Source organism: Arvicanthis niloticus, chromosome 4 (genome assembly GCF_011762505.2).
Source record: "Arvicanthis niloticus isolate mArvNil1 chromosome 4, mArvNil1.pat.X, whole genome shotgun sequence".
Classification (NCBI taxonomy): Eukaryota; Metazoa; Chordata; class Mammalia; order Rodentia; family Muridae; genus Arvicanthis; species Arvicanthis niloticus.
This window is the reverse complement of record NC_047661.1, coordinates 82,849,376-82,867,626: the sequence shown is the minus strand read 5'-3', so window position 1 is coordinate 82,867,626 and position 18,251 is coordinate 82,849,376. Positions and strand designations below refer to the sequence as shown.

The 18,251-nt window shown below is 40.7% G+C and overlaps 1 protein-coding gene and 2 long non-coding RNA genes across 4 annotated transcripts in view; 1 reads left to right on the top strand and 2 right to left on the bottom strand.

Moving 5' to 3' along the window:
- Positions 1-9,967, bottom strand: part of Ptpn22 (protein tyrosine phosphatase non-receptor type 22) — a 58,974-nt gene extending 49,007 nt beyond the window's left edge. The window contains exons 1-2 of one of the 2 annotated variants that reach the window (XR_013109997.1): positions 9,651-9,967; positions 7,222-7,326 (exon numbers count right to left, since the gene is read on the bottom strand). Coding sequence is in view for 1 of the 2 variants with exons in the window: in XM_034500633.2 (XP_034356524.2) it covers positions 7,222-7,326; positions 9,651-9,815 (270 nt within the window). In the remaining variant the exon portion in view is untranslated. The remainder of the gene's footprint in view (positions 1-7,221; positions 7,327-9,650) is intronic. The other variant, XM_034500633.2, reaches the window with a different exon arrangement.
- LOC143442083 (uncharacterized) lies at positions 7,333-12,447 on the top strand. The gene is made up of 3 exons (XR_013109998.1): positions 7,333-7,684; positions 7,769-7,863; positions 12,356-12,447. It is a non-coding gene; the product is annotated as an uncharacterized LOC143442083 (long non-coding RNA).
- A 5-nt stretch (positions 12,448-12,452) lies between these two features.
- LOC143442084 (uncharacterized) lies at positions 12,453-15,809 on the bottom strand. The gene is made up of 3 exons (XR_013109999.1): positions 15,615-15,809; positions 15,362-15,422; positions 12,453-14,478 (listed from the first exon to the last, which is right to left on the bottom strand). It is a non-coding gene; the product is annotated as an uncharacterized LOC143442084 (long non-coding RNA).
- Between the last annotated feature and the right edge of the window lie 2,442 nt (positions 15,810-18,251).

The window sequence follows — 18,251 nt, the reverse complement described above, 5'->3', positions numbered from 1 at the left end:
GAAACCCTGTCTGAAAAAAACAAACAAACAAAGACAAAACCAAACAAAAATAACAACACAGAACAGATGAAGCTAATGACCATTGGTTGTCTTGCTATTGATTGGCATGAGTCTTTGGCATGGTCTGCCATTTTTTGGCCATACCATAAGTCACATTCTGTCCTGTGTAAGATCCATGATATAGAAGCTTGATAGTTTTTCCATGAAAATCCTTAGCCTGAATTTTCTAAATGCAGATTCTGCATTTTGCAGATCAGCAAGACTTACTTTTTTTGTTTGTTTGTTTTTGTTTTTGTTTTTGTTTTTTGAGACGGGGTTTCTCTGTGTAGCCCTGGATGTCCTGGAACTCACTCTGTAGACCAGGCTGGCCTCGAACTCAGAAATCCGCCTGCCTCTGCCTCCCAAGTGCTGGGACTAAAGGTGTTTGCCACCACTGCCCGGCAGCAAGACTCACTTCAAACATAGGACCCTTGAGGCCATCAGATATAAATTTGGGTCCTTGGGTCCTTGTTATTAGTGTTTTCCATTGTTGAATATAGTCAATGCTGTCACATCATAGCAATAATTCTTAGAAAACAGACCACTTTCTTCTTGACTCTCCCTTTTAATGCCTTTTGTGAGGCATCTGTTCTTGCCAACCACTGTGGTGTTCCTCAGAAAGAAAAATGAATCTTAACATTAAGAGTGAAAGCAAGCACTGTCATTCTAATGGAATGGATGTACTGGTTTATTTTTACTTTAAGAATTAAATCTTGGGGTCAGCAAGGTAGCTTAGTGGGTAAAAGCACCTACTACCAACTTTGACAACCTGAGTTTGATTCCTGGAGCCTACATGGCAAAAGGAGGGAACTACTGAAAAGTTTCCTTTGATCTCCACATGCTCATAACACCCTGTACACAAATACACACACACACACACACACTCACACACTTTAAAGCTTGGCTAAATATTTGATACTGCAAGACATAAAGCAACTTCAGTGTTTTCAGAATTGAACAATATTTTGATTTTATAATTAGCAGATCTTAGAAAGCCACTTCACATAAATATGTAGTATAAAAATGGCAGAAGTATGTTCAAGGTTATATAAAAAAATGGGAAATTCTATCCTAATGTCAAATCAAAATTTCATGAATAGTTTTAATGAATTTCAATCAGCAACTCAAACCTCAGTTTTTAATATCAAACATTCTAACATGATATACAATCCAAAGAAATAATGGTAGAAAATACTAGGTCATTGTTTTCTATAATTAAACCATCATGTTTCTAAGAACACAAAACTATGTGTGTACAATAAAAAAAAATAGCCTGGGGTGGTGGCACATGCCTTTAATCTCAGCACTACAGAGGCAGAGGCAGGCGGATCTCTGAGATTAAGAACAGCCTGGTCTACAGAGTAAGATCCAAGACAGCCAGGACTACAGATACCCTGCTTGAAAAACAAAAAACAAAAAAAATATATGTACATCCAAATGAAATGTATGTGCAGCTGGGCAGTGGTGGCACACGCCTTTAGTCCCAGCACTTGGGAGGCAGAGGCAGGCAGAGTTCTGAGTTCGAGGCCAGCCTGGTCTACAGATTAAGTTCCAGGACAGCCAGGGCTACACAGAGAAACCCTGTCTCAAAAAACAAAACAAACAAACAAAAAAAGAAATGTATGTGCAAATGAGATGCAGTTCATTTGTTAATAGTTAAATCCAAACAGAGGAGTTTCAGGCAGTGTTTGTTGGTGTTTATGCCTCACTAGCAGGCTGAGTACAGACTGAGTGTGTATGTGTTCCGAATCAAGGCTGCAGGAAAAGTGGCATCAAGCAACACTAGTATGTACTTAATTTGAATCAAATTTTGGCTGTTTGTCATTCAGAATCCTATGCTTGTCAAAGTCTTCATGACTTGGTTCAGTTACATGAGCCCCAATTTGAGAAGCTAGTATATAGAAGATATACCACTAAGGGGAGAATGTACCACAGTTTGACTTTCTCTGGGGCTCTACAAGGTTGCTTCTTTGTTGCCTGGTGAATGCGGATGGTTTACCAAGCTTCCAACAAGACTAAGAAAGCATGAGTGCAAAGGAATTGAGTCAGGAGTTTAGGCCTCAACAACTAGTGGACAGGACTATGAACAGTAGGAATTAACAGAGGCTGGCCCTGAGTAGACACACAGTCATCTTTAACAACTGTCAAGGGTGTTCCATAGCACTGGTTAAGGGAGAAGCTGCATAGGCAACAGCCAAACTGCAGTAATTAAATCAAGAAATTTAGGTATGGAAATCAGATATGAAAAGATGAGGAAATGGCAAGCATATGTCAAAACTATCCTGAGAGTAACTGAGGATACGGGAATAGATGGTCCCAAGCAAAAGGCTGGGGGTGGAGTCAGGAAGAATCAGCTTCAGAGGTAAACATGCTTATTCTGGTGGTGGTAGTAATAAAACACCTTAATAAATACATTTACTTCAATCAAGGCTTTTTGGTATGCTCAAGTGACAGGCTCATTCTCATGAGCTGTTTCAATTCAACAAATGTTTGAGTTTTTGCTATGCAGGGGCTGCTGATCTCATAACCATTTGCTTAGTATTGTTCTTATAAATACATATAGAACCAAGATGTTTCTTGGTGTCTATGATAGATGAAATCTACAGAAGCTATGACAATGTCAGCATGTTCTAGTTACATTAGCACTTGAATCCAGCCATTAGAAATGGGTTTCTACTATTAGAGCTCAATGAATCTTCATATTTAATAAACATGCCTTCATATTTAATAACTGAATATTTTCTATAAAATACCTCCAAGAAACAAATGATATTCAACAGTTTTAGGGATTGTTTTTTAACTAAAAAAATGTATAGACTTTAAAATAAAAATAAAAATTTGACATATTTTATAATAGAGGCAGGACAGCCTAATTAGAACAGCCAGTGACTACTTGACTTCTTTCAATACTCTCTCCATGGTCACAACAAGAATCACATCTATGAAATTTTGACAAAATTCACAACAATGACTAGAAAAAACGAGATCCAGCTGCATCCAACAAAATTGATTAACGTTTCAAATAAGACACAAGACACTTGACACAATTTTATCTGCATATAGTTAAAAAAAACAGACTTTAAAACTATTGTTTAGCCGGGCGGTGGTGGCGCACGCCTTTAGTCCCAGCACTTGGGAGGCAGAGGCAGGCAGATTTCTGAGTTCGAGGCCAGCCTGGTCTACAGAGTGAGTTCCAGGACAGCCAAGGCTATACAGAGAAACCCTGTCTCGAAAAACCAAAAGAAAACAAAAAAAAACAAAAAAAACAAAAAAAAACAAAAAACTATTGTTTAGTATAATAAATAAAGCAATGCAGAAAAACCAAAATGTATTCAGAGTGACCCCTTTTTGGGGGGTAGGGTATTGGGTCAGGGCATTATTATTAGAAAGAACACCCAGGGTCTCTCTGCAGTGTGTGTGTGTGTGTGTGTGTGTGTGTGTGTGTGTGTGTATCCAGGCATCTCATGTACACCAGGCTGAGAATAAGCTTGAACTCCTGATCCTGTCAAGTGCTGGGAATACAAGTATATACCACCAAGCCTGTTTTGTGGAGTCCTGGGGATTAATCCATAGTTTCCAGCATGAGATGTAGTCACTGGACCATCTGAGCCCACATCTATAGCCCAACAATCCTAATTCTTGATCTAGGGGTTACATATATCAGTGCCTGCTTTATTACTAATTATGGAGCCAATGCCTATGTTTAAAGCATTTATTGTATATATGTTATATTTTAAATTTTTCAAAAGTTGAAAGCATTAAGGCCAGCCACTCAAATGGAGGCAGGAGTTGACAAGTAACAAGGGCAAAGGTTGTGATACTAGGTAGTATGGTGTTTGAACTTTTAGTTCTACAACTGTGAGCTGTGTGGCTTTCTTTTTTGTGAGTGTGTGGTGCTGGGGAGTTAAATTCATGCCCTCAAGTGTGCTAGGCAGGTACTGATATATGTCCTCTGATCTCCATGCATGTGCCATGGCATATATACCTTATCCCCTACTGACTAAACAAACACATAAATGTAATTTAGAACATTCTAAAGAGAACTCAGTCTCCCAGGTTGTTCTCTGACTTTCATGCTCCCTCTATGGTACATTCATGTGTGTGAACACACACATGGACACACACACAGGTTTTAAAAAAATATAAAAAGAAAGAAGGGTCTGGAAAGATGGCTCTGTAGATGGCTCACTTGCTGCTTTTGCTGAGGTCCCAGACTTAGTTCTCAGCATCCACCCAGTGACTCACCACCCGCTGTAAACACCAGTTCCAAGGGATCCAACTCCATCTTCTGGCCTCCACAAGCACTGGGCAGGCACTAAATGTATAACATGCAGGCAAAACAATACTTATACACACACAAAACACAAATCTTTCTTTAAAGGATCAGGGTGTGCTTGGTGGTACATGCCTTTAATTTGTCTTATTGGAGGCAGAGGGAGCAGATCCCTGAGAATTTGAGGCCACCCTGGTCTACATAGTGAATTCCAGGGAAGCCTGAGCTATATAAGGAAACAACAATAAAAACTTGACAACAAAGAAGTCAGGACTGAAATCTGAGCTAAGGAACTTTTTGGTTTTGGTTTTTGGTTTGTTTGGTGTAGGTTGTTACATAGGAAATCTACATTTAAGTATAAATGCTATATGCTAATGGCCACTAAGGCGGTTAGTAGTGCCTTTATGTCATAGATTTCATTCTGAAATCTCATAAACATCAAGAACTTCAGGTGGACTGTGGGCAGAAGTCAAGTGGAAACCTTCCAGTTGGATGGCAGTATTTCCCTGGGCCAACAGCTTCTCTCCCAAAGCTATTTTTCTGGTGTCTCAGTTGAACCTTTAGGTGGGGCTGAGGGTGAAACTCTTGTTTTTCCACTGGAGGACATGAGTCAGTGAACAGTGAGGTTCCACTTAATCACCACCCCAAAAGAAGGTTCTTAAACATAAGGAGGTAGAAGGGCAAGGAAATGATTAATATAAAACCAGGACAGTGATTTACCCTTGAGTGGGGTGGGTGGGGTGGGTGGAGAAGCCAGCTGTGGGAGGGCAGTTGGGAATCTCTCGGACAGTACTGAATTTTTTAATCTGGGCAGTTGACTGCATTGGCAAAGGTTCCTTTATAACCACATTCACATATTTTGTGTAGTTTTCCAAATATATATGATAGTTCACAATTACAAGCAGCTAAAAGAATACAAGCTATAAAAAGTTCTTAAGCTGACAAAAATATAACCAGATTTATGTTATTAAAAGACCACTTTGGAGCCTGGCATGGTGGTGTACTCTTTTAATCTCATTACTCAGGAGGCAACAGTAGGTGGATCTCTGAGTTCAAGGCTAGTCTGGTCCACATAGTGAGTTCCAGCCCAGCTATGGCTACATAGTGAGACCTTGTCTAAGTAAATTAGCTAAGGTGGGACAAGGCTAGAAACAGAGAAAGCAGTCAGGATGTGGTGGCTGCCACAGTTTGGTAAGAGACTATAATGACCTCTATGAGTGGTTAAAATTTAAGAGATATAGTCTGCTCTGTTTTGAAAAATACACCCAAAATAAGACAAAGCTGTCACTGCCTATCAGCTTACGGTCCCCTCTATATCTTAATAAATGGTCTGAAGAATGTCTCAATAATACAGTCAAAGGCCTGCTTGTGTCTAATCAGACACATGGGTAACTCTACCCTGTGGCTAAGCTACCCTGAGGACTTATGGCAGAAAGAAAACATTTTAATGACACCATGACCTTATGCAAGTTGAGCTGGCATAATTGCATCAAAGATGCACCACTATATGCTAGACTGCTGTGCTGTCTAGTCATGATATCTAGACAGTGAAAACATCTAATATCTGGTGCTAGAATGCTAGCTCTGAAAAGCAGACATTTTGTTTACTATTATATCTTATCGTGAAGAAACAAAGTTGGTACACAGTAAGTGCTCAGTAAATATTACTGAACGATCCCCTTTTTGAGACATGGTCCCTCTAAGTTGCCAGGGCTAGCCTTGAACTTAAGATTTAACCCACCTCAGCTTTCCAAGTAACTGGGTCTCTAGGCACCTCCATAGCATCTTGTTCTCATTTAATTATTATAATTGTTGATATATAATCATCACAATAATCCAAAATGAGGGAAGATAGAACATAAATTATTATCCTTGTTTTTTAAAGCTAGAAAACAAAGATTTAGGGTGATTTGGGAACATGTTAAATACTCAATAATTTGGATGGTGACAAAATCAATTTTCTTCATTTTTCTTAATTCATAGCTGAAGGGCTAAGGCTTAACATTCTTACAGTTCTGACATACCAACTAGAATCATTTTAAAACACAACAGGCTGGTGTGGTACATGCCTTTGATCCCAGCATTACGGAGGCAGATACAGGAGGATCTTTGAGTTCAGGGCCAAACCTGATCTACATAGTGAGTTCTAAGCCAGACAGAGCTACATACTGATACAAACAAACAAACAAACAAAACAAGTAAAACCAAAAACTAAAAGCATGACAGGTATGTCAGATCCATGTGTCTGACATGGATCAAATACGGCCTGCCCAGCTTTCGTTACACTGGCAACTATGACTCCCTCAGTGTGGATTCATTGTTCTGGATAATCAAGTCCACCTGCTCCCAGGCTGCCTTGCTCTCCACGTCCCTCTCTCATCTCTACTCCCCACTCTCTGTAGCCCCACTTCCCCAGACAATATAAGTTAAAGAAACTCAGTTATTGTTTAAAAAAAAAAAAGTGGCAAATGATAGTTTTGGTGTTTTTCAAAAGCCTGTTATCCTAATAATATCATATAGGGAAGCCAAAAATAACACTCAACATGAAAAGTTACTCTTTCTTTTTGGTATCAATTAAAACTAGTAATCTGAAGCATAAGTCACAATGCAAATGCTTGCTCCAGGTGCTCAGAAAGCACTAATATTCATACATCTGTCTATACCTTCAATAGGATTGTTAATCTCAAAAGAACAAGTAAACCCAGCATTAAAACCAGCGTACCTGGAGAAAACCCTAAGCACACAGATACAACAAACCCCAGAGAGGTTATGTTTTTAGGTCGTCTTCCTCCCTTCCACTCAAAGCTATGTTCATGGTGTCCCTACAGCAACTGAGTCTAGGCAAGCCAGACCACAACAGCCTGCTACACAGTTCATTTAACTACTCTTAAGAGCATTACAAGACTCACCAGAAATTCGTTGGCAAACTCCTCATTGTTAAGTTTCTTTTTCTGGGCCTCTTTCAGTAGCTGCTGCAGAATTTCTCTTTGGTCCATGCCGCAGAGAGCAAGAGTCTGTGAGTGGGTTAAGGGAGGGCATGTCAAATATGTGTCATGGCCAAGACACCACCAAGAAGCCACTGCTGCTGCATGAGCACAGCATGCTGGAGGCTGTGGTTTACTGACTTCATCACAAGCCTTAGAGGAAATTAGTACAAAACTAGCTTCTGTGGTCACACAACAAAGCCATCATCTCCCTGCAGGGCCCTAGTGCCTTCCTTTCTCAACAAAGAAACTTGGCTACTGTTCAAATGTAACAAACAAGAGGCTAACCAGAACACAAACTGTGGCCTGCTTAGCTCCGAGTCTGTTCCACTGTGTCAGTCTCGGATACGACTCAGCTTTCCTTCCATTTCCAGACGAAAGGCAGAAGGTACAGCTTTAACCTGGGAGTTCAGCTTTTCACTGGGAGTTCAGTGAGCAGAGAGGCCTGGGTGACACCTGTGCTTTGCTGCAGGAAAGGAGACAGACACTGGAGTATCTATCTTCTACCTGGACTGTTATCTCCAAAGTCTCCTGTAGGCATGATCATGGCAGACCTCTGCTCATCAAGTGAGTATTTTATTTCAGAACTTGTCAAGCCTCCATTATAAACCTCACATTTTCTTTTAGAGGAAGCAAAGTCCACTGCTTCTGAGAGGCCATCTCACTCAGGACTGGGGAAGTACTGGCCCCCATTAAGGGAAGTGTTGGTCTCTGTACCTCTTCAGACCTCCAGTAGCTTTGCAAACATGGAGGGCACTGCTCTACATAGGATGGGAAGCACCGGGGAGGCAGTTAGCACAATATCCCCAGAATGCACTGCTAGTAAACAGTGAAGGAACAAAAAGGAACGAAAGTTAAAATCTAGCTTGCCAAGGATCATACAGATTCTAGGTTAACCTGTCTGGAGAGTATTGAGGAGTGTTCAGTCTGGAGGCCCAGCTACTCAGGACTGTCCCCCCAGCTGCAGGATCACTTGAGTCAAGGAGTTTGAGACACCTGAGAAACAAAGTGAGATTTCTTTCTCTCTCAGAAACTGAAGAGGGGAGGGGAGGAAGAATGAAAGAAAGAGAGAAAGCCTGAAGAACTGATGAAGACGTATTGACATTTTGATCCTACAGCCCCTGGCTCAGAAAAGATTCCATTTCAGGGAACCATCCATATTTGTGGCATCTGTGCCTTGACAAGGCAGGTTGTTTCAGAGAATGCTTCCTCATCTCCGTTTGCATAAATCCTCTCTTCAATGGGTACAAATCCACCCAAAATCTAATTCAGTGTGAAAACACCCGCAAATGAGGAAGTTCAACAAACAGTATGTTACAAAATTAGTTTTAAGTTAAAAAAAAAAAAAAAAAAAACTGGGAAAGTTGTAGTTTGGACTTCCTCTACTTAAGATATTAGCTATCATGGTTTTGCACTATTCGTACTCTCTACAGAAAATCATGATTTTGAACACAAAACATGCTGCATTGAGCCCTTGGTAGCCAATTTGAAGTTAATATTTCACATAAAGAATTTCAACTGTAGCCAGGCGGTGGTGGCACACGCCTTTAATACCAGCACTTGGGAGGCAGAGGCAGGAGGATTTCTGAGTTTGAGGCCAGCCTGGTCTACAGAGTGAGCTCCAGGACAGCCAGGGCTACACAGAGAAACCCTGTCTCGAAAAAACCAAAAAAACCAAAAAAAAAAAAAAAAAAAAAAAAGAATTTCAACTGTAATTCACACAACTTAAAATTAACCATGATTTTCCAGCAATATTTCTCGAGAATAAAACTGTATCTTTGAGACTATCCTTGTCTAGCATTAAAAGGAAATTTCTTGCTACTATAAATAATGCAATATTTGACTATTTTAAAACATACAAAGTATGGGGAAACTTTATTTTTAAAAAGAATACAACATTCTTCAGGGCACAGTGGTATATACTTGTAACACTAGCACTCAGGAGGGTCAGATAGGAGGATTGCTACAAATTCCAGGCCTATCTGAACTACACACCAAAACACTGTCTCAAAAATAAAATACTTTAAAAATTCTAAATAAAATTATGTAAAAATATGAAATTTAAGCCAGACTCAGAAAGGCAAGTATTACATGATTTTTTTCATAAAAATAGAAAGAGGAACATTATTATCATATATTAGTCACACATAATGGATTACATGACATTTTCGTATTGTAGTTAATGCATTCTGATCACACTCTCTACACATTCAGCCTTACCCTTTCTTGTCTCTCCTCACACCTAACCCACCTCCTCTCCCCAACTATCTCCTGCCTCCCACTTTCATGTCTTTTCTAGTTTCCAATCCCAGTGAGCTTCATTAGGGTTGTTTACAGGAGGTTGCATAGCTCACCAGTGTCTGCACACTGAAGACAATGTCTCTCCCTTCCTCACTGACCATTAACTGCATAGTAATCTTCAGGCTGAGGTGGGGGCCGCATGAATTCCTTCCCCTTCGTGAAAGAGTGTTGGCATACTCAAGTTTGTGTGGATCCTGTGCAAGCGAAACAGCTCCCATGAGCTCAAGAATGCAACACTCATGTCCCACTCAGATTAGCATTCTCACCTCTTCAGCCACCTTTGCCTGGCTTTACACTCTCTCTGTCTTTTCTCTGGGGGTGCTCTCCATGTTTCGGGGTGGTAAGAGGTGGTGTAGATGTCCCGTTTATTCCTGAGCACTCACTGGTCATTTATTCTCAGAACTCTGACCAGTTGTTTCTTTCTTTTTGTTTGTTTGGTTTTTTTTTTTTTTTTTTTTTTTTTTTTGTTTTTTTGTTTTTTCAAGACAGGGTTTCTCTGTATAGCCCTGGCTGTCCTGGAACTCACTCTGTAGACCAGGCTGCCCTCGAACTCAGAAATCCGCCTGCCTCTGCCTCCCAAGTACTGGGATTAAAGGCGTGTGCCACCACCGCCCGGCTGACCAGTTGTTTCTACAGTCACTGCGCACCACTGCAGAAAGAACTGTCTCTGACCAAAATGGAAAGCACCACTACTCGATAGGCAGGTTATCTAGAAGGCAGTTAGACAGGCACATCATGTCCATTTAGCAAAACGACAACAATAAGTGCCCTACAAGGCCTATGACCTCCCAGCCAGGGGTGTTGGTTGTTTTGTTTTGTTTTGTTTTTTCTTTTCCCCCAGCCAGAGCATTTAACCAGATTTATAGTACCATGTATATAGCAAGGGGATCAAATCCAGTGAGAACGCTGCTGGTTACCCGCTTAAGAGACCTGCTGCCATTGCACCAGGGCTCATATTGCCAGGTCAGTAGGTATTATTGCATACAATGTCCACAGCTAAATAATAATGTTGGTCACAAACCTCCCCCAGCAGCCTGCAGAGCGCCAGTTAGCCACCAGGAAGGAAGCTTAACACCAGCCTGATTTCAGTATGTCTTGTAACCAAAGCATATGTCACCTTTGGCAGCAAGGTCTTAGTTCTGATGGAAATCCAGGAACATTGACAATTGCTTGTAGTGTGTGTGTGTGTGTGTGTGTGTGTGTGTGTGTGTGTGTGTGTGTGTGTGTGTGTGTAAGGTGAGGGTCAGAGGCCTCCCTATCTAACAACAGAGGTAGGCTACTCCTATCTCTGATACTATGGTTTGGGGGTATAGGTTTAATCACCTAGGTAGTCATATCTGTTCAAATGATTTTATCTTATTTTATTATTTGTTTTCCTCATGGCTTTCTCATACATTGTAGGTTTTCAAAAATACTTATTTTTGAAATATGGTAATAGATACCTTTAAATACTGGCACTCAGGAGACAGAGGCAGGCAGATTTCTGTAGTTTTAAGGCCAGCCTGGTCTACATAGTAAAATTCTGTCAAAAAAAAAAAACAAAAAAAAACAAAAAACAAAAAAAAAACAAAAAAACAAACAAAAAAAACCCAGCCAGGTGGTGGTGGCACACACCTTTAATCCCAGCACTTGGGAGGCAGAGGCAGGCGGATTTCTGAGTTCGAGGCCAGCCTGGTCTACAGAGTGAGTTCCAGGACAGCCAGGGCTATTCAGAGAAACCCTGTCTCGAAAAACCACAAAATAATAATAATAATAATAATAATAATAATAATAATAATAATAATAATAATAATATAATTATTATATAATAATAATTATTATTATTATATTATTATTATTATTTTGTTGGTGATAAAGATATTTTATTTAATCTTGTGTAAATGGATGTTTTGCCTACATGTATATGTCTGTATGTAAACCATATGCATACCTGGTACACAGAGAAACCAGAGATGGCTTTGGATTTCCTGAAACAGGAATTACAGATGGCCTGGGCAGTGGTAATACATGCCTTTAATCCTAGGTAGAGGCAAAGAGATCTCTGTGAGTTCAAGGCCAGCCTGGTCTACATAGTGAATTCTAGGACAACAAGGGACACATAGTGAAACCCTGTCCCTAAAACAAACAAACAAACAAGAATTACAGATGGGTGGAAGGAATTGAACCTGAGTCTCCTGCAGCTGAGCCACCTCCCTAGTACATATTCTGTCACTTTCTGTTGGTTCTCTTCTCCTCTTCCTTCTCCCACCTCCCTGCTTAAGTGGTCCCATGCCCACGTCATGCATTCTTCTCCTTCCTACATCTCAGAGAATCTTCTCACCCTCTCATGGTCTCTGTCTAGACTCCTGAACTCTAAACACTCAGTCCCACATAAGTAATAATTAAAAGCTGGCATCCACATATAAGAACATGTGATGTTTGTCTTTCTGAGTCTGAGTTACCTCAGTAGATACAGTACTTCCCAGTTCCATTTTTCTACAAATGACACCATTTCATTTTTTCTTTGCAGCTGAATAAAACACTGAATAAAATGTAGATGTGCTACATTTTCATTACCCATCCATCAGCTGATAGCATCTAGGGTGGTCTCATTTCCTTGCTATTGTGGATACATCGACATTAAACACAAATGTGCAAATGTCTGTGTGGAGGGATATGCAGTCTTCTAGGCATATGACCGGGAGCAGCATAGCTGGGTCACAAACCAGTTCTATTTTTTAAGATTTTGAAAAACTTCTTCACTGATTTTTCACAACAGCTGTACCAGTTCACACATCAACCAACAGTGGGCACCTTTCTCTTCCCCACATCCTTGCCAACACCTGTTCTCTGGACAACAGACATTGGAACTAGGGTGAGACAGAACTGCAAAATGGTTTTACTTTACACGTTTCTTGATGCGTAAGGATGTTGAACATATTTTAAAATGTTTATTGTCCACTTGTATGTCTTTTGAAAACACTCTATTCAGTTCCTTAGTCCATTTTTGACTGGGTTATTGTTTCATTGTTGTTTCTTGTAGATTTTATATTTTCTGTCAGATATATGGTTGATAAGATTTCGTCCCATTCTGTAGTCTGTCTCTTCACTCAATTAACTATTTCCTTTGCTGTACAGAAAGGATGTCTTGTTTATTCATTGTTAACTTTATTCCCTGGAAAGCTAGAGTCCTATTCAAAAATACTTTACCTATGCATATATCTTTCTAAAACTTTGTATATATTATTATTATTGTATATGTGTGTTTGTGTGTGTGTGCATATGAACACCACATTAGGTATGTGAAGATTAGAGAACACCTTTTATGGACTCAGTCTTCTCTTGGGATCAAACTCAGGTCACCAAGTTTGTGTGGGAAAGCACCTTTACCACCATGCTGTCTCACTAGCCTCCAATGCCTATATCTCAAAGTGTTTTTCCTATTTTTTTAAATCTGATCATATCAGAGTTTCAAGTCTTACATATTATATCTTTTCTCCCTTCTCCCTGATCCATCCAATACCCTCTTCTCGTGTGTCTGAAGGAGCTACAGTGTACTTATATACATATAAATAAATAAATAAATAAATAAATAAATAATTCTTAGAGTTAAAAGCTAAAACCCACATATGAGAGAGAACACATGCTATTTGTCTTTCTGAGTTTGGAACACCTCATATAATACAAGGTCTTTGACTCATTTGAAGCTGATTTTTGTATCAGGCGAAAGATAAGGATCTGGTTTCATTTGTCTACAAGTAGGCATTCAATTTTCCTAGCACTAATTGTGAATGTGCATGTATTGGTATCTCTATAAACACTCAGGTGGCTACTGCTCTTTGGGATTATCCTAGAACCTCTATTTGACTCCATTAGTCTGTGTGTCTGTTTGTGTGCCAGTATCACGCTGTCTTGCTTTGTTTAGTTTAGTATGGCTCTGCTGATCCCTCCAGAATGATTCTTTTTGCTCAGGAATGCTTGGGATATAAAGGTCTTTCCTCAAACACAGAATTTATTTTACTAACTTTTTCAAGTCTTCCCAGAGAAGGAGCTATAAATACATAAGATAAAACTGGACTAGAAAGATGGCTTAGCAGTTGGCAGAGTTCAGTTCCCAGCACTCACATTAATTGGCTCACAACTGCATGTAACTCCAGCTCCAGGGGGATCTGAAGCCTCTGGCCTCTATAGGTACCTTCACTCACTTGTACAAACATAGACACAGACACGGACACGAACACATAGACACAGACACAGACAGATGCAGACATATAATTAAAAAGAAGTTTTTTCAAGAAAGAAAAACTTTCTTAGATGGTGTTATATTTTTTACCTAAAACCTAAATATTTGTAAGTAATTAGAACTGCATAATTTTTAAGTTAAAATATAATTATATCACCCCCTCATTCTCTTTCCTTACTCTAACCTCATCACTCACTCTCAAATTCCTGTCCTCTTTGTTATTGTTACACACACACACAAACATATACGTATACACAAAGATATAAATACAACTGACTGAATCCATTTAGTGTTGCTTATATGCATGTGATTTCAGAGCTGCACGCTTAGTACAGAATAACCAATTAGGAGGCTTGTTCTCAGGGGAAGACTACTGCCTCCGCTCTCTTCACTCCTTAGTTGCCTGTAGTTCTTGTTTAGGATAGGGCCCATGTGATGTCACTTTTCTATGTTAGTGTGTTTGTTGGTGTTGCCATTGTTCAGGTCTTGTCTGGGCAGCCATATTGTTGAAGAATCATGGGTGCAGCTTCCCTGTCGTCTCACAGTGGACTTCCTGGTCCTCTGGCTCTTGCAGTCTTTCTGTCTCCTCTTCCAATAGCGTTCCCCAAGCCTTAGGTGCAACAGTTGTGTTGTAGATATATCCATTGGGGCAGGACATCCTATGACCAGTTGTAGAAGTACAGAATTTTTTAAAAAATAAACATCAATTCTCAAAAAGTTTGCTCTCCTGTAAAATCTAAGACATAGAAATATTGTGAGAAAATGAAACCTCAAACCCCTGCTTAGCTGCAAGCCGTTTCCTGAGAAGACCACTTGAGCAAGCAGAAATCAAACGGAAGGAGAAAACAGAAAACTTGTTTATAACAAAACTACCCAATTTCCACACTTTTATAGCTACTGAGCCACAACAGGGCACAGTGCTACTGGATGTGCAGTGTCGATTCCCTTCTATTTTGTAGGAAAATTAAGAGAAGGCAGCAAAGGTCACACAGAAGAGAAAAGGTCAGCAAGTATTTAAAAGAGTTTATGAATTTGCCACGGAATACTTAGACCAGTGTGGCATAAACCCTAAGTGATTAAAGCAATTCCAAGCAACAAAAGACTCACAAGCACCATGGGAAAAAAGTCAGGAGCACCTAAGAAAGAAAAAAGTCCCAGCTCACCACTGCCCCCTGTCCCTCATGTTCAAAGGAAGAAGACAACACAATTACTTACCTCACAGTCACCTGTTCTAAGAGAGAAATCTGCCAGTTTACAGGGAAACTTCAGTGTCATGGAGATTAGAGGGTACATTTTATACACACACACACACACACACACACCTGTTTTAAGGAATGAAAATAATTAATAAACTATAGGAACAAGTGGAAATAAATTTGCTTAGCTTGTCAGTATCAGCTGCCGGCCTCGTCAGCCGGCCTCAGCCAAATTACCCACCCACATCACCACAGGCTGTTCCATTCCACTGCCACTTCTTTTGCTGGTTTTACCCATACCCCCAGTTTTCACCAATAAAAAAATAAAGCCATTACACCTACTTACTTTTTTTTTTTTCAAAACTCTTTCCTGCACCGTCTCGCCACCGTCTTCTGAGTCTGAAGCCCTGTAATATAATTACATTCCAGCTACATACATTTTCCGAGTTTCTTTATCTTTCTTATTCCTAAGTTTGAGAGTTTATTCCAAAGAGAACATATAAAACATATCCTGTACTTCTAGCTTATCAAAGGCAAGGACACTGTCTTCTATGCATGTGTGAGACACGGTATTTAACAATGGTTTCGAGTATACCTACAAGTCTGAGTGATGAAGTGTGTTCTGTTAAGTGGAGAGAAATCCACTCTGACATGAATATACTGCACCAGTGTTCCGGCTCTGTTGCTTGGCACAGTCTATATTTGTACCTTCTGGGTAGGCATTTCCACTGTGCCAGGAGCAGATGGACCTTCCCTGTAGGGAGGCCCTGGGAACCAGGCAAACAGTCACTTCCTCCCTGAGAGCCCCAAGCAGCAGGAGTGTTACTGTTGTAGAGGGAACTGTGTCCCTGCTAATGGTCAAAGTCCAGCTCAAAACGGCCATAGTAGACACAAAGTCTTTATACCTCCAGAACAGACTACTGTCTCCTTTTACAAACAGATGCAGAAGAGGCTTCTAAAATCCTGTAGATGAAGCTTGTGTGGCTTGTCATATTTTCACATCATCCATAGTGGGAAAACCCCTTCATCTGTTTCTTGTTTCTACAACTTTCTGAGACCTCACCAGTTACTACAGCAGACTTTCAGTTGGCCACCCTCCCCCACTTACTCTGCAGACAGTCACACTTTGCCTTTGGTTTCAGAATACTAATAGGCAAAGGTCAGCTGATAAGTTGAAGCAATTTACCCTTTTCTTAAGAGAAAGCATTCTTCGTGAAGCTTGGGTCAAAGGAAATTGGAACCAGAAGTCTTGTCTGGACCACTTATTCACTCAATAAATATTCACACTTTCCTTAGACATGCAAAGGAATTCAGAGGGAGGCCAGGGACTGAACAACAACTAGGGAAGTTAAGAATTCTCTCAGCCAGGGATGATAAGCACATGGATAGCTAGGACTTAAGAGAACTGAAGTAAGAACCACAGAAGAAATAAAAAGAAACAATTCTAGGGAAAAAGCTTAGATGTAGCTGCCAGTGGTTACGGGTACCAGGTTCACCTGAGAGGAAGGCTGGGAATGAAAGGGGAATGGAGGGCGAGAAGAGATGAGGCCAAGACAAAGTTCTCTGATCAAGGCCCCAAGTTTAATATTTTGCTTTCACATATAAAGGGTAAGCCCCACCCCCCAGAGTCTCTTCTCGGTTCAGCCCAGGGGCTGGGCAAGGAGACAGCAGCCCGAAGGTGTCCAGGCAGGCTCAGCAGGTGGTTCATTCTTCTTAGCTCTGGAACAGACTGCAGGGCCCCAAGGCCGAAATGCAATGCATCCCATGTCGTATTGTTTGGTCTCTTGTGGTAAACAGCGTTAGGGCCTGCTCAGGCTGGCAGGCTGGCAGGCTGTGGGAAGGGCACACTTAGAAGGTAGCTATGATGGCTCCAAAGTCTCACTTGATGATTTTAAAAGCATGGCAATCAAAACATTGATTTTACGAAGTGTTTTCCAATTTCTTTTACAAAGAGTAAATGTTGGCTTGAGGGTGGTGGCTCAGTGGGGAAAGATGTTTGCAGCCAAGTCTGATGACCTGCATTCAATTCCTGGGACCCACAGGGTAGAAGGAGAGAACGTGTTCTGGCAAGTTCCTCTCTGACTTCCGTAGGTGGGTCATGGTATACTTGTGGACACACACATATATATAAATATATTTTAAAAGGAGTAAATGTTAGTATTCTGTCTAAACTCCACCTCCACAGTTACCTGGCAACAGCTAGGTATGCTCCTCCCCACAGTTACCTGGCAACAGCCAGGTAGGCCTGATCCACTATAAAAGGGGCTGCTTGCCCCCTCCTCACTCTCTTAATCTCTTACTCTCTTACCCTCTTGCCTCTCTGTCCCCTTCTCCCCTTCCTCTCTCTCCACGTGGTCATGCCCGGCCTCTACTTCTCTTCTCTCTTACCCTTCCACCTTCTTCTCCCCACCTTTGCCCTATCTCCTGAATAAACCTCCTCCCCCTTGGAACCCTGTGGTCTGGAGTGGTCTGTTCTGAGCTTCTGAACAGTGGTCTGACTTCTTCTAACAACTAACAGTAAATGTCCTTCTTTTTGATAACTTTTCTCAAATGTGTCATAAACATCAGTGCTAAACTTTAAAGTAATTGGTTATATTATGTTGGAGAGATGACTGGGCAGTTAAGAGTACTTGCTGTTCTCTTCCAGGGAAGAGCCAGAGTTCAGTTCCCAGCATCCTCTTAGGTGGCTCACAACCACCTGTAACCACAGCTCCAGGAAATCCAGTGCTCTCTTCTGGCTTCTGTGGGCACTCACACTACACATAGATGTAATACACAGAAATACAAGTAATCTTTTTAAATAAATTATAATCCTAATACTTAGAAGACTGAGGTAGAAGGATTTAGTTTGAAGCTAGCCTTGTCCACAAAGATTCTCTATCAAGAAAAAAGAGAGAAATGTGTGTATAGAAATGAAACAATAGATAAAGAAACTTTTTTTCAATCTGGTGGCAATAGATATGACAAGCTGGAATAGGATGGGACAGTGTTGGAGAAGAGAAATCAGCCAGGGACAGGGAGACTTTACCAGGAATCCAGACATGTGTCAATAACACCTCTAGGAAGCTGGGTGGTGGTGGTAATGGAGATGATGATGGTGGCAGCGCACACTTTTAATCCCAGCACTCTGGAGGCAGAGGCAGGCAGATCTCTGTGAGTTCAAAGCCAGCCTGATCTACAGAGTGAGCTCCAGAACATCCAGAGCTACACAGAAAAACCCTGTCTGGAAAAAAACA